The sequence below is a fragment of the Lucilia sericata genome, unplaced genomic scaffold (assembly GCF_015586225.1).
Source record: "Lucilia sericata isolate MDLA Ls3-8-SP2 unplaced genomic scaffold, ASM1558622v1 Contig000014F_arrow, whole genome shotgun sequence".
Classification (NCBI taxonomy): domain Eukaryota; kingdom Metazoa; phylum Arthropoda; class Insecta; order Diptera; family Calliphoridae; genus Lucilia; species Lucilia sericata.
The window spans coordinates 1,083,597-1,108,212 of NW_023994053.1; the positions used below are offsets into that span (position 1 = coordinate 1,083,597).

The 24,616-nt window shown below is 29.4% G+C and overlaps 2 protein-coding genes across 3 annotated transcripts in view; one reads left to right on the top strand and one right to left on the bottom strand.

Moving 5' to 3' along the window:
• On the bottom strand, window positions 1–23,868 carry LOC119604786 (organic cation transporter protein). Of its 2 annotated transcripts, none has more exons than XM_037957625.1 (7): window positions 23,500–23,868; window positions 2,536–2,938; window positions 2,035–2,302; window positions 1,518–1,920; window positions 1,057–1,237; window positions 795–940; window positions 1–731 (listed from the first exon to the last, which is right to left on the bottom strand). In XM_037957625.1, the coding sequence occupies exons 1-7, from the start codon at window positions 23,866–23,868 to the stop codon at window positions 636–638; spliced, it is 1,866 nt and encodes a 621-aa protein (XP_037813553.1). In that variant the 3' UTR covers window positions 1–635. The 2 variants fall into 2 exon arrangements, with proteins under 2 accessions (XP_037813553.1, XP_037813561.1); XM_037957633.1 differs by lacking the exon at window positions 23,500–23,868 and adding an exon at window positions 6,541–6,826 and having other exon boundaries at window positions 3–731.
• The window catches only part of LOC119604847 (histone deacetylase complex subunit SAP18), a 54,040-nt gene that overhangs the window by 12,363 nt on the left and 17,061 nt on the right, over window positions 1–24,616 (top strand). The window contains exon 3 of the transcript XR_005231555.1: window positions 11,796–11,904. The gene's annotated coding sequence lies outside the window, so the exon portion shown is untranslated. The remainder of the gene's footprint in view (window positions 1–11,795; window positions 11,905–24,616) is intronic.

The window sequence follows — 24,616 nt, forward strand, 5'->3', positions numbered from 1 at the left end:
TAAAACATTTATATTCATAAAAATATTACAAAATATAATAACATGATGATTTTACAAAAAAATTAAAAATGAATAATAATAGTGCTTCAAAAGAAAACTATTTATAAAAAAGTGACTTAAAATTAACTACTTTTACGGTTATCAATCCGAAAATTCACTGCAGTTCAACATAAATGCTGAAATTAACAATTTAAACTTTAAAAAGCATACTTAAGACATTTAGCTTTAACATTATAGGTTCTTAACTGGTATAGTATATAAAGAAAAACTTAAATATATAAATTTGTTTAATCACAATTTAATGTTATTGAACTCTTTCTTTATATTTTAATTAAAATCTATTTTTTTAACGACTTGTAATTTTAAATATTCGGGTTTTTCAAGAATATTGTAATTGAAAATGGTTTCCTTTCAAATGGAATTGTTATTAAAATTATATAATTATGTGATGTCATAATGTATAATCTTTTAAAAACTGAAAGCTCTGTAAGACTTCTTAAAATAATTTTTAAAATTAGAATGAAATATTTCTAATACAATTTACTATTTATGTATATCACAGATGCTTTTTAGATTTGCATGCATTAAAAATATTTAAATTAACATGTGCGTGCGTGTCTAATGTCTAGCTATATCTAGTTTTCAACATCTTTCATCATGGCCAAAGCTATTGCGCCAATTAGACCACTAACACCCATTATACTCATAGGTAACAAGGGTTCAATATGTTCCTAAGAAAAGAAAAATAATCAATTGTTAATAAAAAAATCGCTAAAAAAATAAATATTTCTTACCAAGAGCCACATATACGGTACAAGTATTAAAGCAACACCCGCCGCCAGATTACCCATTCCAACACCAAAATTACGCACAACTGTGGGATACTGCATGGCAGTGTAGGTCGGTATGATGGCATTATTGGCACCAATAACGCATTTTGCTAAATAGAAAAAAAAAAACATTTAAAATTTCAATTTAAAAATTATTATTTGATGACAATACTGATGATAATGATAAAAAATGATAGGCAGACAGACAGACAAACAGACCACTTACCAATCATGGCTAGAGCAATAATATAAATATTATTTTCATCTCCTTTGGGAACGATATTTGTGGCCAAACAACAAATGCCCGGTATCAACATGTATGTTATTAAATTCAATCGTATACCCAATTTCAATACAACAAAAATACTTAAACAAATTGAAAGAGCTTCCACTGAACCCGCAATTGCCTATAATATAAATAAATAATAAAAGATAATAATTTATTCATTCTTAGAATAAAATATACTACATATTTTTGTATGTACATTAGGTTGACATACATACATAGATAAAGCGGTTCATATGTACACATATTTATCATAATAGATGTGTTTTCTTTTGTAAAGTAAACCTACATACATACATGTGTTTTGATGTAAACAATTGAATATTTTTCATTTTTTAAAATTTTATCCTGAAGAAGGATACTTTCGTGAGGATATAAAATAACATGAGTATATAACTTACTGTATTTACATAGATATTGCCTCCCAAATTGCTCAGATGTAAAGTTAAACCAAAGTAAATGATAATCAGTGTCAACCAAACGACAAGAGTCAAACACGTAGTACGCCAATATGCTTTACTGAATACCACGACCAAAGGGCTGACATCATTTGTTATCACTTCTTTCGGTTTATTCGTTTGTGTTGCTGTTGTTGTTGAAATTGGATTCATTTCATTTTTAGGTATTTTTGCCTCTTCAACTGTTTCGATTGTATTTTGTCTTGGTACAACTGCTTCCAAAGATTTTTTATAGTTTGTGGGTAAAGTGGTACCATTTATACGGGCCGCTCTTTCTACAATGGCATATAATTCTTCAAGTCTACCGGTAGCCAAAAGCCATCTGGGCGATTCTGGTACACAGTACCTGTTATAAAACCAAAAAAAAAAGAAAAGGATGAGCTTAAATATTTCAAAATATCTAAATGATGAATTTTTATTTAAAGCTAAAACCACCATCCCATCCTCTACTTCCACTTACCATATGAACAAAATAAAGAACCATGGCAACGATATTACCAATTGCATCGTACGCCAGTCTCGTATAAAATACGCAATTCCTGCTGTTAGTACGTATGTAACTGCAACCGGTAAAATATTCAAAATGCCAATAATTGTACGCCATTTGCCGGAGACCAATTCGACCACAAGCACGAAACTAACCACTGCCACAGTCATTGAAGCGAATCCAATTATAACACGTAGTGTCATGTACATGGCCAAAGAAGATGAGAAGGCCAAAATAGTACCTACAAATGCAAAAAAAAAAAAAAAATAGAATGTAAATAACAATTTGTGTTTATAATTATCTAAAATGATGGCGTTAGAATCCTGCAAATTATAACTCTGTTTGGTAATTTAAATTTACAATGTGTTGTTTTAAACGAAGTGCATGTATGTAAGTGATAAATCAAAATAAGTGTCATTAAAGTTTTTCTCAAACTACATACTACATATTCATTACATTTGCAATTTAACTTACCGAACGTAGTTTGAACAAATGCAAAACCCATTAGAGTCTGCTTACGACCAAATCGATCAGATATCCAACCACTTGAAACACTACCAACAGCAGCTCCTGCTAGAAAACACATTTCAACCACACTTAATAATTGACGTTTCGAACAGACTAAACCGAATTCCTGTACCAGTGTCTTTGATTCGCTATCATCGGGGGAAAATTCAAATTCATTACATGATGTATAATTTAATGTTTGTAGTGGTGTTTTAATATAATCTAACAGCGAATCCAATGTACTCATTTCACTATAATCGATATTTAAAATTGAACAAGAATCTGTGGTTTGTGTTAGATTTTTCCATGTTGTTACATCCATTCCATTCATTTGTTGGGGTCTGGCACACCAAAAATCTTTATCGGCAGTCTGTAATGAGTTAATTTGTTTACATTTATTATGACGATATACAATTGGGGGAGATTTAAAAAATGGTCTAAAACCGATTAAAGTTAAAGTAAAGTACTGTTTCACGTCCCTGGCTGTGACAAAAAATAAAAATAGAATAACAAAAATATATGCTAAACATTGTTGTTGTTTCCAGTGACAAACAGTTCGACAAAGACAGTGATTTCCACTAACGCCTAACCACCTGGTAGACTCTAATTCATCTTTTGTCACGAATGTACTCTTTTTAAACGAGGGTGAAGATAATCGTCATTTTAGTGACCCCATTTTAAGCGAGAGTCGGGAGACTTAAAAAACAAACATAATGACATGACATCCTCGTAGGACAAGCACATGGTGTTAGGGTTAACTCTAAGTGGTAGGTTAAATAGGCAGTTCGGGACTGTCCGACCGAACTGCTGGGTCTATGCAAAAAAATTGTCATCATTTTGACGAAATTTTCAGCGGCTGTCTCGGATTTTTGATTATATCCGTTATTTATAGACCGATTTTGTTGATTTTAAATTATGACTGTAGAATTATTGAATATTTGGATACCACAGATATCTGGGGCCTTTAGAAAATTGTTTTTGGCATTGCTAAATCGATGTCACTATCTACAGTGTCGCAAAATGTAATTGTAGAAATTTCAAATAAAATAATAATCCAATATAAACCCTTTTCACGAAAGTGAAATATATAATTAAAGAAAAGGTAGTAAAAATAGCTCTCTCTTATCTAGTCGTACCCGTACCCGTACAACAGGCAGACGAACAAAGGATCCTGAGTACATACATATGTTTTGTTTTTATGTATTAATAAGTATTGCATTTACAGAAGTACTCATCATATAATAGAGAAAAATGCTTAATTTGTATTCAGTGTATTTACTCCGGCCGCTATTTCAAATGTAATTAGATGTACGAGTTGAAAAATATTTCAAACGCTTGTATTATCAATTAAATTGCAAATAGTGTCGGAGTTAGAAATTCTCAACAATTTTTTTTTTAATAAAGAATAACTGATGGTGTACGGTTTGATGCAATCTATATAAATAAAAGAGTGGCGTTACTGACTGACTGATTCATTATCGCACAGCCCAAACGGCTGAACCTTTAATCATGAAATTTTGAGAGTAGATGTGTTTTTGGTTATGTAGATCCACTAAGGAGGGATTTTTGGAAATTTGTATATTTACGGTTAAAAAGGGGAAAAAACGGGTAAAACAGGTTTTCTTAATTATCTTACACAATATTAGTGATACAAGAAAATGCACCTGTATCTACTCCTAAAATGAGCAGATGGGTGTCTGGTACTTTTTTTGAAATTCGTACTTTTAAGGGGTGAAAATGTGTAACAAAGGTGATTTTGGTAGCTTTTTTGGCTCTTTATAACTATTGAACTAATTAACATAATAAAATTTTTATAAATATTTTGGATACATCTCCCAAAATTATGAGACACCTGTTTCGTACTTTTTTAAAATTCAGTCCTTTTTGGGTGTAAAAGAGAGAAAACAGTATTTATGGTACTTTTTTTTTTAGCACATTAAGAAAACTTTTTCGGTTTATTGAATTGTTTCTATTAAAACTCTGTAATATTTATTGTAATAAAATTTTTGCTATTTCACTGGTGAAAAAAGTACCAAAAAGGGAAAAAACGGGAAATTTAATTTTATTCAAACTTATTGATTTTTATAAAATTTGAAAAGGTAGTTTATTTACTCACACAAAATAAGCTGTTGGTATATTATTTTAGAATTCGAGTACTAAGGCCTATATAGGATCAAATTCGATTAAATTGTTTGGTACTTTTTGAAAGCGCTATTTTCCTGGAACAAATGAATGCAGATTTGAATCGTTTCAGTTTTATCTGTTATATATAGATTTAAATACGGAACATTTTGTAAACTTAATTCTCGAAAATGTATATTTCTAAGCGGTAAAATTTATTCCACTTTTGATACGTTTTCTTTCTTCAAATGATACTCCTTGTATGTTATTTAATGTGAACTCAAAACACATGATTATTAATAAGATTCTTTAAGAGAGAACTTTTTAGTACTTTTTATCTCATAAATGGTACTTTTTTAATTTTCTGAAATTTCTGGTCTTGACTGAATAATATTCTGTAAGTTGAATCTGTTTGGTACTTTTCTATTCTTCAAATGGTACCTTTTAGATTCTTTATAATGGTTAACCGGAACACACGGTCCTTATTAAATGAGAATTTATTGAGAGAGATTTTTTTTGTAACTTTTTTCTTCCGATGTTACTTTTTGATATTTTTACGATATTGATATATTGAACATAGATATTGAAAAAAAATTTAAAATGTGGGGACCTTAGTGAAAGGGACTTTTGGTACTTTTTCATTCATCAAATTATATTTTTTGAATTGTATAAATTATTGAACACAGAAACATAAAATATTAGAGGTACTTATAGTACTTTTTTCAAATAGTACTTTCGAAATTTTCTAAAATGTGGAAGCTAAATGAATGAAACTAAAAATACAAGCTTCTTGCTGAATGCGAATTTAATCACGTGATATTACGTATAAAACTGAAACATTAAAAAAATTTTTAATCAATTTTAATTTTCTATGAAACTAAACAAAATTTTATATGTATTTAAGTTAGGGTAGCGAAGCACCCAGGGTATGCAAGTTACAAATAAAATGAAATAACAAATACAACAATTAATTAAAGATTGTAAATAATGATTATAAAGAGGGAATACAAATTAAAATGAAATAAAACAATGTCTTTAAAGTAAAATACTTGCAATTACACATTTAACTGAATTGATTTTACGTGAAATACATGACTTGAACACAACATGAACTTGATTCCAAACGATTGTACATTTTTATGTTTACAAGTAAACAGACAAGAGGTAAATGTAATTTATAAATACTTGTTCTAAATATATAAAACATATAAATAGTAAAATAGTAAATAGGAAAGACAAATATATAAAACTAGTGTTCTAATTTTTCAACATTCACATTACTTTACAGCACTTTTAATGCATGATCCACATACGCAGTGTTGTGCAAAAGGCCAATTTCAAACGAAAAAATTACTTCGTTTACAAGCGTTTAATTTTCATGGTTGTAAAAAACATAATTCTGTTTTGCAAAAGTTCTATATATAATTTGATTCACTAACTGACTGACTGTTTGGCTGACTAACTGAAGTTTAAATATGTGAAAAAAATATTGTAACAATTGAAATTCTAAACTAACCAGTTATAAAACACAAAATTCAAATGTTTCAGCTCAATGAACTTCCGTTGCAGCAGTTGGCCGACAATAAAAACAGAACAAAATATGTACAAAACCTGTACGCAAAAACACTTTTTGTCTTGTTACCTGGTATCAATAAATTAATTAGTTATATATATTAATTTGTTTGTTAGTTTAAAGTTCTAAAACAAACAGTAGTATTAATATACTAAATAAACATACATACTGTGTATACCTATTTGTTTACATATTTTTTTTTACTTGTAATTAATTAGTTTTCCAATAAATATTACTACGTAAGTCAAATCGATCAGTTTTTAATGAAATTTACATACTTGAAATACAAATGAAAATAAGTGCATGGTCGATATGCATTGAAATATTGATAAAATTGCACACCATTTTGCCTGCCATCGGCCAATGTTACCAAGACTTATTTCAAATATTTTATTTTGTTTCCTTTCCACCAGCTCATCACATGCATAACTTCCTCCGCCTGTTTGCAGTAGTAAATCCGTTTCAATTTCTTCACAAATTTTATTATCATTTAAGGAGGATTGCATTAAAACTTAAAGTGAATTTTAAAACTTTCAACAACAAGCAGATGTTCTCGTCATAAAACTAAAATTAAAACTGTGTTTTGTTTTAAATATCTTGAAGATTTTATAATGACAAAATAAAATGCGTTATTTTTTTTGTGATTTACATTTTAAGTTTAAATGTAAATAAAACCTTTTAGATGTTAAAAATAAATATAGTAATTTTTCCAACTGCACTATGGGCTAAGAACCTTTTTATTTTAGTAAAAATTATGCACTAAACCCATTAAATGCATAATTTTTTACAAGAAGCTCAATACATAGTGATGATTTAGGTGTTTTTTAATTCTAAAATAAGTCTTGATAACTATAACTAAGAGTTATATTCAACAGAGTTTTAGTTTTTAATCAAAAATTTTTTTCCTCTTGTTAATAAAGAAATCAAAATTTTTGGCCATAAATGGTTAACATATGGACAATTCCATGAAAAGGTAAACCACGACTGAAAAAAATAAAACCCTTATAACTTCTGCATTTTTTAAGATAATTCAACAAAATTTGGTATATAATCTTTTGTAGGACCAAAGACGAAGACTGTTGAACATTATTGAAATTGGTTAATTTTTACACCTCGCCGCCATACAAACGGACCCGAAAATATCACTTTTTAGCTCATAATTCTGTTAATTATAATACTATCCCTTCAGATTTAAAATGTTTATAAGCCTAAACCTTTATGCCGATTTTCATAACGATTGGACCTCATTTGACCCTAGTTCCATTCAAAGTTTAATATCAGAAAAACACTTAAACGACCGTCACTCACCTCTAATCACTAGTATTATGATAAAATTTGGCACAAATAAGTTTTATATGAATTAAAATCACACCCTAGAATTTTATGGGGATCAGTCCATATTTGACCCTAGTCACCATATAACTACAGTTTTTTATTTTTATCTATAAATTGCTTAAACATGTATATAGGTCGGCCATGTCCGACTGCACTTTCCTACTCCTTTTGCTTTGTTGAAGTGTGTGTATGTATATATTTCCAAAATATATATTTTATAACCTAAAAAAAAAATCAGGAGAAAAATCCGTTACATACGATGTGTCACGTACGATATTTAAAAATGTTCATTATAAAATTATATGAATTTTTTTTTATTTAAAAATTATGGATTACTAATGAACAATATGTCCCATAGTGTAAAAAATTAAAACAAAAACAAGTAAGAGTGTTATATTCGGCTATGCCGAATCTTATATACCCACCATCAAATCACTGTCATATAAATAAACTTTGATATTTTGAATATTTTATTATTATGTATCGATATTAATGAGAACATCATTGTAATATTTGAAAGAGGTCCATTAATGGAGGTTTAACTATTGACAGTGCTCTTTCGAATTAAATATGTTAATTTATATAGGGAGTAGGGTTATATATACACATATGGACCAATTCTCACAAAAGTCGGTAGGAAGATTTCAGTTTATTTATTTGAAATTTCATAGATCTACTTGTATTTTTTAGCCAGTAATGAGCATTAAAGTCATTTTCTTAAAGGGACCTTATACGGGGTTAAGGTTAATTATGGACCGATCCTCATAAAATATGGTAGAGAGATTTTAGCTAAAAATTAGTTTATGTCGAATTACATCGAATTTCATTTACGCCAGTAATGAGCGTTTAAGTTATTTTCTGATGGGGACCTTAAATGAAAGGTAGAGTCAATTATGGACCGATCCCCACAAAATTTTGTAGAGAGATGTTAGCTCATACAAAACTATATCGAATTTCATCGCCTTATTCGCTTTTTTAGGCCAGTAATGAGCGTTAAAATAATTTTCTGTTAGGGACCTTATATGCGGGATAGGGTCATTTAAGGCCCGATCCACATAAAGGTTTTGGCTCCTAAGATACTTATTTCTGTCAAATTTCTTCGCTATACTCGTATTTTTACGCCAATAATGAGCGTTAAAGACATTTTCAGAAGGGGACCTTATATGGGCGGATAGGGGCAATTATGGACCGATCCACATAAAATTTGGTAGAGAGAAGTCATATAAAACTTACTTCTGTGAAATTTCATCGCTATACTCGTATTTTTATGCCAATAATGAGCGTTAAAGTAATTTTATGGAGGGGACTTTATATGGGGGGTAGGATCAATTACGGACCGATACACATATAGTTTGGTGGAGAGATATTGGCTTGCATGAAACTTACGTGTGTCAAATTTCATCGCTATATTCGTATGTTTAAGCCAGTAATCAGCATTATAGTCATTTTCCAAAGAGGACCTTATATGGGGGGTAGGGCCAATTATGGACCGATCCACATAAAATTTGGTAAAGAGATTTTGGCTCATATAAAACTTACTTCTGTAAAATTTCATCGCTATATTCGTATTTTTAAACCAGTAATGAGCGTTAAAGTAATTTTATGGAGGGGACCTTATATGGGGAGTAGGGGCAATTATGGACCGTTCCACATGAAATTTTGTGGAGAGATTTTTACTCGTATGAAACTTACTCATGTCAAATTTCATCGCTATACTCGTCTTTTTACGCCAATAATGAGCGTTAAAGTCATTTTCTGAAGGGGATCTTATATGGGGGGTAGGGCCAATTATGGACCGATCCACATAAAATTTGGTAGAAAGATTTTGGCTCATATAAAACTTACTTCTGTGAAATTTCATCGCTATATTCGTATTTTTAAGCCAGTAATGAGCGTTAAAGTGATTTTATGGAGGGGACCTTATATGGGGGGTAGGGGCAATTATGGACCGATCCACATGAAATTTAGTGGAGAGATTTTTACTCGTATGAAACTTACTTATGTGAAATTTCATCGCTATACTCGTATTTTTACGCCAATAATGAGCGTTAAAGTCATTTTCTGAAGGGAACCTTATATGGGGGGTAGGGCCAATTATGAACCGATCCACATAAAATTTGGTAGAGAGATTTTGGCTCATATAAAACTTACTTGTGTCAAATTTCATCGCTATACTCGTATTTTTACGACAATAACGACCGTTAATGTCATTTTCTGAAGGGGACCTTATATGGGGGGTAGGGTCAATTATGGACCGATCCACATATAGTTTGGTGGAGAGATATTGGCTTGCAAGAAACCCATGTTTAGCAAATTTCGTCGCTATATTCGTATGTTTAAGCCAGTAATCAGAATTATAGTAATTTTCAAAAGGGGACCTTATATGGGGGGTAGGGCCAATTGTGGTTCTATGTCCGACATAATTCAGAATTTTATTTCGGAGGTCAAAAAACTGACTTATGCTAAATTTTGTGCCATTTGCTTCATAAACAACGAATTTGTGAATGTTTGAAGCTTTTTACACAATATTCCGGGGTACATTTGTATGGGTACATTTTTATGGAAATCGTTGACCGATTTTGGCCATTTTCAATACCAAACATTTCTGATCAATAAAAAATATTTTGGGAAAATTTCATCTCAATATCTTTTTTTTTGTGGACGCTATCGTGCCAACAACAGACAGACGTACGGACATAGCTAGATCGTCTTAGAATCTTACGAGGTCCCAGAATATATATACTTTATGGGGTCTGTGAGCAATATTTCGATGTGTTACACACGGAATGACAAAATCAATATACCCCCCATTTTTTTTGATGGTGGGTATAAAGATACACCTACAGAATTCGCAGATTTTCGTAAATATTTACATGTACTTTAAAAACACTTCCGTTTTTTGTCACGTATGATATCGCCATATTTTAATCCATATTTTGGAAAACAAGGTTCCGAATGGGATGATTCCTTTTGCAAATATAGTATTCTTTAAATGGAACAGAATGACAAAATTGTCACATCAAAAACAAAAATCCCCTAAACCCATATTTTTGGATTTTTAAAGATTTGGATCCCGAAGAAAATAAAAAGATTTTCTATATGAGATGTTATATGGGGCTAAGAGCAATTATGAACCGATCCTTATGAAACTTTATAGAGAGATTGCGTTCAGTTATTTATAAGGGGACCATATATGGGGCCTTAAAAACTGTAATTTTAATGTAAATTCAATCAAGCTTTTATTAACAAATATAAACTATTTTAGGGGAATTACGGGGTTAATATTTTATATTTGCTTTATAATGCACAGACATTCGTTTCAACAATTTCATGCAGAAATATTGCAATTATAGTTAATAAACTATAGTTCTTGGTATCTTGTATTTTACAATGTGTATTGCCTAAAATACATTTTTAATTAACTATAATTAAATTAATATTAGTATGAAATAAAACACAACACAACCACAACAACATTAACATTGAAGCGGTAACAAAAAAAATTATTAACATTGGCAATAAAATTAATAGCAAAAATAATAAAAAAATACTTTATAAGTACAAATAATGGAAAAAAAGAAAAACGAACAAAATAAATAAAAAAGATGTTGCAATGTAATAAATACAAGAATTTTGAATTGCAATTAAATTCATACACGTACTGCACACTATGCATTCAGTTATATGTACGTAATGACTAAAAATTCGTAATCGTAATCGTAACGTAATAAACATGATATCGCTGAACAAACTTACTTGGAAAACAAACGTAAATATATGAAATGTGGAAACGCCTTGGAACATGGATAATATAAAACACCACACTATTTGCCACAGGCCACCTTGTCCCAATATATGATAGAGACGTTGTGATTGCACCCACTCAATTTCATCTTCGTTTAAACTATTGAAATTTACATTTTCACTATTTAAAAATGCTTGTTCTTCAGCAGTTGGATCGAATCTTTTTATTTTGTTGCTGCGACTACACATTATATCTAATAATATTTTACCACAACTTGTCCTACAACTACTACTGTCATTGAGTTTGTCTATTTAATAACTGCTGTTAGTTGAAATGAGAAATATTGTTGAAACCTTTTCATTGATAATTCTTGAATCTTTTGAGAACAGATAAATAAATGTTAAGCTAGAAAATAAAAACTAATGTATTTTTGTATTTATTTTATTTTTGCAGCCCTCCATTGACTAATAGATATTGCTTTTGCGTTTGCTATTGCCCCAACTGTTGCTGCTGCTGCTGCGCCTGTTTACATATAATGATTATGATGTCGTTGTTAGTAGTGGTATGTATGTATTATCTTAAAACAATTAAAAATATTTATTATTCTAATTCACATAAATGTCGATTTGTACTTGTCTATAAACTATTATATCTAGATAAATACACTCCCGCTCACTTAAATAGGTTCACTGTTTTGTTTACATTCAAATTAATTTTTTGCAAAAACTAATGGACTATTTAGTAATATTAAAATTTTAAATAATAACATGATGTCTTAGGTATCACTAGTGAGACAAAAATTAGCGCAATACCTAATAGCGGATTTTTAATAATTTTTTTTACTAACATACTACGTTTTTTAGCTATATTTTTTTGGCTGACTTGATTAGGTTCAATCAGAATAAAATCAGTTTACTGCTGGCAGTGAGTAAAATCCATTCATATTCTATTGTCTGTGAATATAGACAATATATTTTTTAACAAATAGGTTGCGGTAAGCCATCAACTAAAGAATAAAATGGCAAAATTCAAGCGTCTAAAATTGGAAGCTGTCCAAAATCACAGGAATTTGCAAAAAAAATTGGCCAAATTCAGAATGTTATTCGCAATTTTATAAGAAAACTGTTTGAATATTAGGAAAACATAAATGGAACTGAATATAGAGTCAAAACAAAAGCGGATAGAAGAGATTTCATAAAATGTTCCTCCAAGTCAAGTGATTCTGTAGCAAAAATTAGAGAAAAAGTGGGTGTTACAGCAGGGGGGTAATTTCGTATTATGAAACATGTGAGCTTAAATTTGTTTCATCTAGTAAGAATTGTAATAATTGTAATGTCATACTGGAAACAGCTTTTTTCACATTTTCGGATATCTTTGAACCATTGCCGTGGATATTTCAAAAATATAATGCCCCGATCCATACCGACAGGGCTGTAAAAGGGTGGATTCGAAGCCAGAATGTAAAAATTTTGGAGTGGCCTCCATAATCTTCTCATCTATTTATTATTGAAAAGGTTTCGGATATTCTTTCTCGTAATGTGTATAGGTCGGGCAGACAGTATTGAAGGAACTAAAAAGGCTTGGACCGAAATTTCCTTGCCATTACTTAAGAATCTTTATAACTCTTTATCACCTCGAATTTTCGGAGTTATATCAGTAATGGCGGATATGTTCCTTAGTAAATCTTTTCTAAAACCTTGTAAAAATGTTTCATGAAAAATGCAATTTGTTGTTGTTTTTGTCATTTAAAGATGACGAACCTATTAAAATAAGCCAAAAAAAATTTTGTTCCAAAACGTAGTATTTTAGAAAAAAAAATTATTAAAAATCGGTTATTAAGTATTGCACTAATTTTTGTCTCACTAGTGATACCTAAGACATAATGTTATTATTTAAAATTTTAATATAACCAATTAGTCCATTATTTTTTGCAAAAAATTAATTTGAATATAAACAAAACAGTGAACCAATTTAAGTGAGCGGGAGTGTATATTCAACACTCTCAGTTTCATTTTCTTAACATGATTTATGCATAAAATTTAAATTACAACTAAATATAGGGATTTATGTATTCGAATATTATCTTTGGTTAATTCTTTAAATAAGTTTTAAAAACCTTAGAATCGGTCTATGTTTTTACAATATTTTTTTAACCCAATTTTTTTAAGCAAAAAAACACTTAAATAAAAAAAATATTTTTCAGTTAAAATCAAACCATTTTAACTATATTTACCTTTAGGTGATAGATTTACAAAATTCCTTACATCTAACTAAAGCGTTTTTATTGTTATACAGAAACATTTGTTTGTTGATCTATTAATAAATCTTTTCAGATTTACTAACATTTAATGCATTAACGATGTTTTACTGTGACTATTCTGTTCTGCATTTATTTTATTCTGATATTTAACTCAATTTGTCGTTCTAAGTAAGCGTATGAGTTGTGTTTTTGTCTTTTAATTCATTATTATATTTTAGAAAGTACTATACTCTAAGTATTAATATGTACATATATACGAACAGATGTTGGTGTAAAATAAGCTTGAGTGTGCTTTTTATTGTCAGTAAGAAAACTTACATTTTTACGAACAAGTGCTTTTAATCGGAAATTATATTCATATCAATGACAACTTGATAATTTCCACTTGTTATTTTAGGCGAGACAAACTAAAAAAAGAGCAACGATAATAATTAAAACACATCAAAGTTGATTAAAATTTGTATTTATACCCTACACCACTTTATTATACCCTACACCACTTTAGTGGGGAGGGTATATTGGGTTTGTGCTGATGTTTGTAACATACAAAAATATTCGTCCTAGACCCACCTTAAAGTATACCAATCGGCTTAGAATCGTTTTCTGAGTCGATTAAGCTATGTCCGTCCGTCCGTCTGGCTGGCTGGCTGGCTGGCTGGCTGTCCATGTAAACCTTGTGCGCAAGGTACAGGTCGCAATTTTCAAGATAATTGGATGAAATTTGGCACACACTCCTTTTTCGGCCCAAGGACAAAGCCTATTGAAAATGGTTAAAATCGGTCCATTATTTCACCTAGCCCCCATAAAACAGAACCCCCCGAAAAGGGCTTCTGAGCTCATAATTATGTTTAATATACCTGTATATTGATAAAAAGCGGCACAACTAAGTTTTATACAAGCCTTGTTGACCTTGCCAAATTTCATAGAGATCGGGCCTCATTTGACCCTAGCTCCCATACAAAGTCTCCTTCAGAAAATGACTTGAATGTCCAAAATTAACTTATAAACACAAATATAGCGATGAAATTAAGCACAATAAAATATTTTGTAAATATAAATATATTCAAAAAATTTTATCAGGCTTGGTCCATATTTGACCCTAGCCCCCATATAAAGCCTCTTTCAGAAAATTAGTTTTTCATCCATAAATTGCTTAAATGTATCGGAACATGGTAATAGAAGATAAATGCTTTATTATGAAAAATAAATCACATTTAATATTCATAACTGGTGTAGGGTATCATATGGTCGGTCACGCCCGACTATACTTTCTTACTTGTTTTTGATTGAAAGTGACGAAATATTAGGTTGCTGAGATGGGGCTAACTTTTAATTGTAAACTGAATAAATAAAAATTTCCTCTAAATGAATTTTTACAACTTTAAATGCATTTTATTAGACTACCAATTAATACAAGTTAATGACCTTCCATTAGATTACTTGTAAGTAGAAAGTTAATAAAATAAAATTCATAATAAACAAATTAATTGTTGTAAGTATATACATACGTTTATGTTTAAATGTGTGTTAAAGCAATTAAAAAATGGCACATTACATATTTAATTGACTTATAATAGGCATTTTTTATGCGTAAACAAAATAGGAAGTAGTAAACTTATAAAGTTGTTACCTATTTTGATCATTATTAAGGTGCCATATATAACCGTTGTCCGACTGATCTCATTTATAATCTTATTGATTAAAGTGACATTATAAGTTTGTTGAGGTTAGCAACAAACAAATTTACAATAATTGTATTAGGGCAACTAGAATATTTTGTACTATCAAACTACAGTTCATTTGTTAAAATCGTTTAACAGGTTCCAACGTTATACAGTCGTGATGTTTGCTAATTTTTCACAAAAATAGTCATTGAAAATGGCTAATAATATCTGTCCACGATTTCACCTAGACCCCATACAAATATCCTGAAATATGCTCTTCATCGAGTAAAACCGGTATCGCGTATACGTGAAAGAGTTAAACAATCTTAAATAAGTGAATTATGTTACAATCGTTATAATTGGCATTTGAGGACCCCTATAGGAAACAGCTAGGGTTAATAACTTTAAAATGTTTTCCTAAATGAATTTCATAAATACTTTAAAAATGATAGAATTAAGATAATACTTCAGAAAGATGTATGATTTTAATCACTCTTTCAGAGCTCGGTCAAGTCCTACTAAAGACCCTTTGTCGAATTTCCCCCAATGTACATAACAATTAATGAATGGATCGATCTATAGCGACCTCAAATATAAGGCAACCTAGCGATATATACATTCGGATAAAGTTTCGTCATAAAGTCTATAAAGATCGATACAAAATAGTCAGAAATATAAAAACTTTTAACATATTTGGCCCTTGATCCAATATACCTTTTAGAAAATAGCCTACGGGTAAAACTGGTTTTCTTAATTATCTTACCTAATATTAGAGATACAAGAATAATTTGAAATGCACATGTATCTACTCTCAAAATAAGCAGATGGGTGTCTGGTACTTTTTTGAAATTCGTACTTTTAAGGGGTGAAAATGTGCAACAAAGGTGATTTTGGTACCTTTTTTGGACCTTTATAACTTTTTAACCAATAAACAAAATAACATTTTTGTAAATATTTTATATATATCTCCCAAAATTAGTTTTGTTTTGTACTTTTTTAAAATTCAGCCCTTTTTGGGTGTAAAAGGGACTTTTTTGGTACTTTTTTTTAGCACATTAAGAAAACTTTTTCTTTTGAAGTATTTTTTTTATTGAAGTATTCCTATTAAATTACGGACTAACTTTGTAATACTTATTGAAACAAAATGTTTGCTATTTCACTGGGGAAAAAAGTACCAAAAAGGGGGAAAAACGGGAAATTTAATTTTATTCAAACTCATTGAACCATTTTTTATAAAATTTGAAAAAGTAGTTTATTTACTCGCATAAAATAAGCTATTGGTATATTATTTTGGAATTCGAGTACTAAGGCCTATATAGGACCAAATTCGAGTAAATTGTTTGGTACCTTTTTGAAAGCACAATTTTTCCTGAACAAAAGAATGCAGATTTGAATGGTTTGAGTTTTATTTGTGATATATAGATTTAAATACGGAACATTTTGTAAACTTAATCCTCAAAAAAGTATATTTCTAAGCGAAAAGGGGAAAAATTGTACTATTTTTATTAGAACTTTCCCCTAAGGTAGAATTTATTCCACTTTTGGTACTTTTTCTTTCTTCAAATGATACTCTGTATGTTTTATAATATGAATTCAAAACACATGATTATTAAACACGGTCCTCAATGAATAAGATTCTTTAAGAGAGTACTTTTTATCTCATAAATGGTGCTTTTTGAATTTTCTAAAATATTCAACCTAGGAACATACATTTTGGTTTCTCTATAATGGTTAACCGGAACACATCCTTATTAAATGAGAATTTATTGAGAGGGACTTTTGTACTTTTTCATTTTTACGATGGTACGATATTAAACATAGAAATATAAAATTTAAAATATAGGGACTTTAGTGAATGAGAATCTACTGAAAGGGACTTTTGGTACTTTTTCATTAATCAAATTATATTTTTTGAAACATAAAATTTTAAATTAAATATGAGGTATTTTATAGTACTTTTTTTTCAAATAGTAATTTCGAAATTTTTTATAATGTGGAAGCTAAACGAATGAAACCCAAAATACAAGCTTCTTCCTGAATGCGAATTTATTCATGTGATATTGAACGTAAAAACTGAAACATTAATAAATGTTTAAATCAATTTTAATTTTTTATAAAAGTAAACAAAATTTTGTATGTATTTAATATTGGTAAGTTTGGTATGCTATCTTCTATCTATATATATAAAAATGAATGTGTGTTTGTTTGTATGTTTGAACGTTATAGACTACAAAACTGCTGAACCGATTTTCTTGAAATTTTCACAGCGTATTCCTGTATGTCTGGAATAGGTAATAGGCTACTTTTTGTTTTGAAATTTCAAGTGGGCGAGGTGCCACGCCCATATTAGAAAATATTAAATCCGTATATTTGAGATAATATAACAGTTAGAGTCCTCAAATTTTGTCGGAGCCACTTTAGTGTCAATATGATTATTTAGGACAAAAAGTAGGCGGACTAGCATTAGGGCGCGTGCACCTCCCATATAAATTTAAAACAAAAATTCGTTTATCTTAGAAACGATTACAGTTAGAATCTTAAAATTTTGCACAAATAACTTTAACATCCATGTTAACATTTTGGGAAATAAATTGGCGGACTACCCATGAGGGGAGCGGCACCTCCCATATTAATTAAATGCAAAAATTCGTTTATCTGGGAAACTAATAGAACTAAATTCTTCAACTTTTGCACTAAGAACTTAAATATTCGTCTGAACATTTTGGATGAAAAAGATCGGACTTCCATCTGGGGGGGCTTGGAGCCCCCATATGAATTAAATAGAAAAATTCGTATATCTGAGAAACTATTAGATCTAGAATCTTCAAATTTTACTTGAATAACTTTGACATTCATCTGAACAATTAGAGTATAACGGGCGGACTTTCAATGGGGGACTTGGTACCTCCCATATTAATTAAATACAAAATTTCGTTTATCTGGGTAACTAATAGAACTAGATTCTTCAAATTTTGCAGAAATTACTTCAATAATCATCTGAATATTTTGGAGGAAAAAGATCGGACTTTCATCTGGGGAGCTTGAAGCCCTCACATGAATGAAATAGAAAAATTGTATATCTGGAAACTACTAGAGCTAGAATCTTAAAATTTTACATAAAAAACTCTGACATTCATGTGAACATTTAGAGAATAACGGGCGAGCTTTCAATTGGGGGCTTGGCACTACATAAATGAATTAAATACAAAATTTCGTATATCTTGGAAACTATTATATTATTCAAATTTTTCATAGATAGATAGAAATTGGCGAACTTTCAGTAATTTGCTTGGCATCTCTAATATGTAACATATTGTAAATCTAGAGAACTATTGCAGTTAGAATCTTCAAAATCGTTAAGTGGGTTTTTTATTTATACTGCTTTTAGGGTAGCAAAGCACACTGGGTAAAGCTAGTAATGTATAAAATTTCAATTGTTAATGGTGCAGTGTGAACATTTAGTTCATAAGTTCACAAGATTTAAATCTTGTTTGAAATCAATAACATATCGATCACAATCACGTTATTTTTCCTTAAAGAAGTTCACATTTAAATGAATTCTTCACACAGCATTCATACTGTGTTATTAAATAATTAACCTCCATAAAAAAAAAAAACTAAAAATTAATCGCAGTTAAAGCGGTCAGCCAGCAGTTTTTAAGAAAAAACTCTTGTCGTACATCTGTTAGCAAAAGTCAAAAAAGACATGCGAGTATTATTTTGCATACACAACACACATGTTGAAAAATATTATTTTACAACAACATTTCGCATAAATTTTGCGGTTAATTGGTTAATGATTTAAGTAACTAAATAGTTAAATTTACAATTACAATACAAAATACTAATAAAACTCATAATAATAATGATTACAATTATAATAAAAACACTAATAAAAATAATGATGTATTGATGATGTTTGACGTTTGTGATTTTAGTTCGTGTCTTTGATTGCTAATATTATTTACCGCCACCACAATTCTATTGTTAAAAAAAAACAACAAAAAAAAACTAAAATCTATATAATAGGACATAAGTGTATTGTTAATTTTAATGAATTATTATATACAAACAGACACACATACAATATTTAAATAACAAAGTTTAAATAATTATCTGCCCTAAAGTTAAACAAAAACTTTAAATTGCATTTCAATACAAACGTAATTTAATACTTTGTAAATCAACAAAAATTAAATGATTCAGAAAAGGGTTCAATAGTTGAGGTTTTAATATACGTAAAGCATATCAAATTTCTATCGGCCAACAGGTTAGAATTTGTTCTACTTAATTTCCCCTTACTTTATAATTAAGACAAATCAAAGATATTAAATTTAAACTTCATTTACGATATCAAAATAGTGTAAAATATAGAAAAAATTATATCTTTAAAATGAAAAGCTCTCATTCATATAATGTTTTTATTATTATTTAAGGCTTACGATTTTTTTCTTCTTGTCCAGTAAGGTCACATACTATAAACTTAAAAACATACATACATATGTACATGTATGTGTACCTTAACATTTAATAGTTTAATAAGGTAGTTTAATATACATAAAAATGTATGTTTTTTTATAAACAAAACCGAGGAAAAAAACTACTAACTAAAAGCTACCGATTCATTTTATATCTTGTAGATATGTATCTTCTAATGCGTTTAGATAACAATCCACATTAAATAGTTTGTTAGTTTTCATAGCTGTTGTTGATATGTTTAAGTGCGATTATAATTCCATCCATAAAATATATAATAGGTCACCTTTTTATAAATTAACAATCGACCTCCATGGTCAAAACTAATTATGTAGACACTTAAAACTAAAATACAGCCACTAAAGACCCAACGATCTCTTATCATACTTATAGACAGACATTCATCATCACAAGTATTTTTGTTGCGTACCTACAACGTCTCCATATAGATATAGTTGATCTCATAATTTATAGCATGCAATCAAAACAATACTGATGAAGTGTTGTTTTTAATCGATATGGATACTTTAATTTTAAGATACCCATACTAGATACATAACTAAGTAAACAAATAAATAAATAATTAAATAAATACAGTGTATGTTTTGTTTATCAACATTTTGCGTCCACAGGAATAAGTACTTCGTACTTGCTAATTGTTTGTGGTTTATGTTTGTTTTTATTTTCACTTTTATCTCTTCACTATTTAAGATTCCAATGTGTTTTATGTATTTTTTTTTTGTTTAAATTTTAAATTATAAATTCTATTAAAATTCCAAACACAATCAATGTGGCTCAACAGTTATGTCATTCAATCCACCAAAGAATATTACAATTAATCGAATCAATGAACTTCATTTGTAAAGTCAAATGTGCGTTATTTGTTTTGTTTGTATGTATGTATGTATGTATTTTTAATTATTCAACAAGTGTTTTTTGCAAAAATATGTTTTTACCAACACACATTTGTTTATTTATATTATTGGATTTGATCAGTTAAACAAAATTGTATTGAAGTATTTAATTACAAATTCCTTGAAATATATATGCATTTCTATTCGTTTAAAATTAAGACAGTTTTGCTAAGCCAAATATTTCCATTTTCCCAATAGTCTTATTCACAACTTTTAGAACATTGAAAAATGTGTCCAAATATTAAACAATATTGAAAACTTTTCATCAAAATTGTTCATTAATTTGGCTCAGAAACACTTTTAATTTGATAAAATCCTTAGTATGAGATCATTAATAACAAGATCAGTGATTTTGTTTAAAGTTAAGGAATTTTATAGGAAGTGAAAAATAGTTATAAGCCGACAAAAGAGTCGAACATAGTGAATTTACTTTTTTATATCTACCCCCACAAAATACATATTCTAGGTCCTAATCTAATAAAGATTCTCATACGATCTAGCCATGTTCGTCTTCCCGTCCATCTGTGTGTTGAAAATACGATAGGACTTCAACGGGAACTGCTAGATAGCTAAATTATTTTCTAACTATGCAGCCTGATTGGTATTTGATCCTAGCCCCCATATGTCTGTTGAAAACACGATAGGGTTTAAACGGAATCTGCTAGAGAGCTAAATTATTTTCCTTTAATATAGTTTGCTTGATATTGAAAATGTTCAAAATTGATCCACATTTGATCCTAGCCCCCATATAAGGTCCCGTTCTGTCTTAAATATGCAAGTGGAGTAATGAAAATTTACTTAAAAAAGTCTTTTTATAAACCAAAATCTACAAAATTGTATAAGGGTCGGCCCATAATTGACCCTGTCTTCTTTCATATAACCTCCTAATTCTACAAAATGTGTTAATATTAGAAATTAATCACTCACGAATTCTGAAGAGTTTGGTCTATAATTCCCCCAAGTCCATGTGAAAGGCATATTCGAATATACGACTCTTTGAAAATAAGACCTAGATTCCCTCACACTTTATCCGAGTCATCACAGCTGAAAAATTTAGAATAGTATACATTGGTTTTAGAGTTAAAAGTTTGATGGCTAGTGTCATTCATGACATAACAAGAGACACATTAACAATTAAGAAGTTGGTAGAAATTGTCTGTTTGCTTTGCGCTACGGGTCGCAATTTTCAAAATAATTGCTTAAAATCGGTACATTATTACGCCTAGTCACCATAAAACCGTAATCCCAGTATAGGGCTTTTGTGCTCATAATTATGTTAAATTGGTAAAACTTTATTATACCCTACACCACTTTAGTGGGGAGGGTATATTGGGTTTGTGCTGATGTTTGTAAAGCACAATAATATTGGTCCTATCCATTGGTCGTCCATTTTCTGAGACGATTTAGCTATGTCCGTCCGCCCATGTAAACCTTGTAATCAAACTACAGGTCGCAATTTTGAAGATAATTCAATGAAATTTGGTACATGATCTTCTATTGTCACAGGGACAGCCTATTGAAAATGGTTAAGATCGGTCCATTATTTCACCTAGCCACCATACAACTGAATCCCCGAATAGGGCTTGTAAACCTTGTAATCAAACTACAGGTCGCAATTTTGAAGATAATTCAGTAAACGATTTTCTATGGTATGGGTGATGAAGCCTATTGAAAATGGTTAACATCGGTCCATTATTTCACCTAGCCCCCATACAACTGAATCCCCGAATAGGGCTTGTAAACCTTGTAATCAAACTACAGGTCGCAATTTTGAAGATAATTCAATGGCACATGATCTTCTATGGTACCGGAGACGAAGCCTATTGAAAATGGTTAACATTGGTCCATTATTTCACCTAGATCCCATACAACTGAAACCGCCGAATAAGGCTCTTAAGTTTATAATTATGTTTAATATACTCGTATCTCGACAAAAAACTGTAAAACCAAGTTCTATACTAGCCTTGATTGACCATAGCCCCTATACAAAGTCTCCTTCAAAATTTGAGTTAAATGTCCACAATTTTATTCAACAATAAATGGCTTAAGTATATCTGATGTAGGGTACAATTTAACTTAAATGCTTTATTATGAAAACTAAATCACATTTTAAATTTGTAACAGGTGTTTTTACTTGTTTATATAAGTCGTAATAATCGGGACTCATTTGACCCTAGGCCCCATACAAAGTTCCTTTCAGAGAATGAAGGTCAAAGTTCACTTATAATACAATGCTTAAAAAACTTTAATGTAAACGTAAATCCCTCCACCAAAATTTACAAGGATAGGCCCATATTTAACCTTGCATTTTGAAAAATCTCTTCTTTGTCGAAAAATTGTTAAAATATTTTTCAATTAAGGTAAAAAACAAATTAAATGCTTTATTATTAAAAAAATAATCAACATTTTTAACATACTCAATATTGTAGGGTATCATATGGACGGCCATAGCCGACAATACATTCTTACGTGTTTTAACTTTATAATTTTTAAGTGCAGTAGATTTTAACCAAATTTATTTTTTATTAAAAAATATGTATTGAAAAAGTTCTTATTATTTCCTCAATTAATAATAATTTGTTTAAAATTAAATTCTTCACGAATGGGTTAAGGAAATATAATCACAAAAAAATTAGCATCACTCTTAATAATTTAAAAATTTCAATTAAATATAATTCCTTTAAAAAACTCTCGATTATATACAAATATTTGTACGTACAAACAAATAAATGCAAAAGTTATTTAAATTAATAGAAAAAAAGATTAAAATGTTAAAACATGAAAAAGTCGTGAGCAAAGAAAATAGTTTATGGTAAACAAGATTTCATTTAATAATGGCTCACCTGAAAAACAAAGGCAAACATTTGAAGTGTTGGAGGAATTTGAAATAAGCTTAATATCAATGTCCAAATAAAATTCCATTTGCCATAGTGGCCAATATAGTTGGAAATAATATCACTGTCCACATCGTCACTGAGACATTTTCTTTTATGGATATTTTCTACTGTTTGCTCATTATTGATCACTTTGAAAGAGTCCTTTTTAAGATCGTCAGAATGTCGGCGAAAATCTAACGATACAACACTTATTTCAGGTGTACGTGATCCTTTGGCATCGCGATAACCACCGTATAGATTTGATTCGACACTACCACGTTTCGAATACGAGTCCAAATCGAAATTTAAGGACCCTCTTCGTAAAACACCACTCATTTTTGAGTTTTATTTTTATTAATTATCTATGAATATTTGTTTAATAAATATTTACTATATGCAAATATTTACTTTATCTTTTTATAGTTATTTTTGTCTATAAATATATATTTTATTGTAATGTTTACTGCTAAAAGGCTTTTGACGATCTAATTTTGATAACGGTTCGCTTGGTAGTTTTAAACCGAACAGAAATAAACGTAGATTGCTTTTGTGAGGCAAAGAAAATAAAATCAAACTTGAAAAATAACCAAAACGTTTGAATATCAACAAAACAAATTAAACAAAAAAATGAAAAAAAAAAGTTAACAACACTAGATCTACAAGTATTTAATTAATAGTTCAGACAAGTTGGTTATTATGAGCGACCGTTAATTTGAAATTTATTAACAAAATAACTTGAAAATAAAAACAAAATACACATGAAATCTTAAGCTTTTAAAAAAGCTTTTTTTAACACTAAACATACCATTATATTAAACACTCACCTGTCTTGTGTTTGCAAATAAATAAATATTGAAAGTTTGTTTGTTTGTTTTTTGTTTGTTTATTTATTTATCATTACAATTGTTTATTAATAATATCAATTAATTTTTCTTTTAGATACGCATTTTAGGTTAAAATTATTTATTTATTTTCTTATTTTTTTTTGTTTGTTTATCATCATTTGGTCAATGATGGTCTGTATCAATTTATTGTTGTTATTTTTTTTTTTATTAAAAATTTTAAATGCTTAAACATTTTTTTT

Coding starts and splice junctions, on each gene's coding strand:
- LOC119604786 (XM_037957625.1), bottom strand. CDS start 23,868: ATGAGTGGTGTTTTACGAAGAGGGTCCTTAAATTTCGATTTGGACTCG. Junction 2,303..2,535: donor ATTTGTTCAAACTACGTTCG/GTAAGTTAAATT, acceptor TTGCATTTGTAG/GTACTATTTTGGCCTTCTCA. Junction 732..794: donor TACCGTATATGTGGCTCTTG/GTAAGAAATATT, acceptor TTCTTTTCTTAG/GAACATATTGAACCCTTGTT.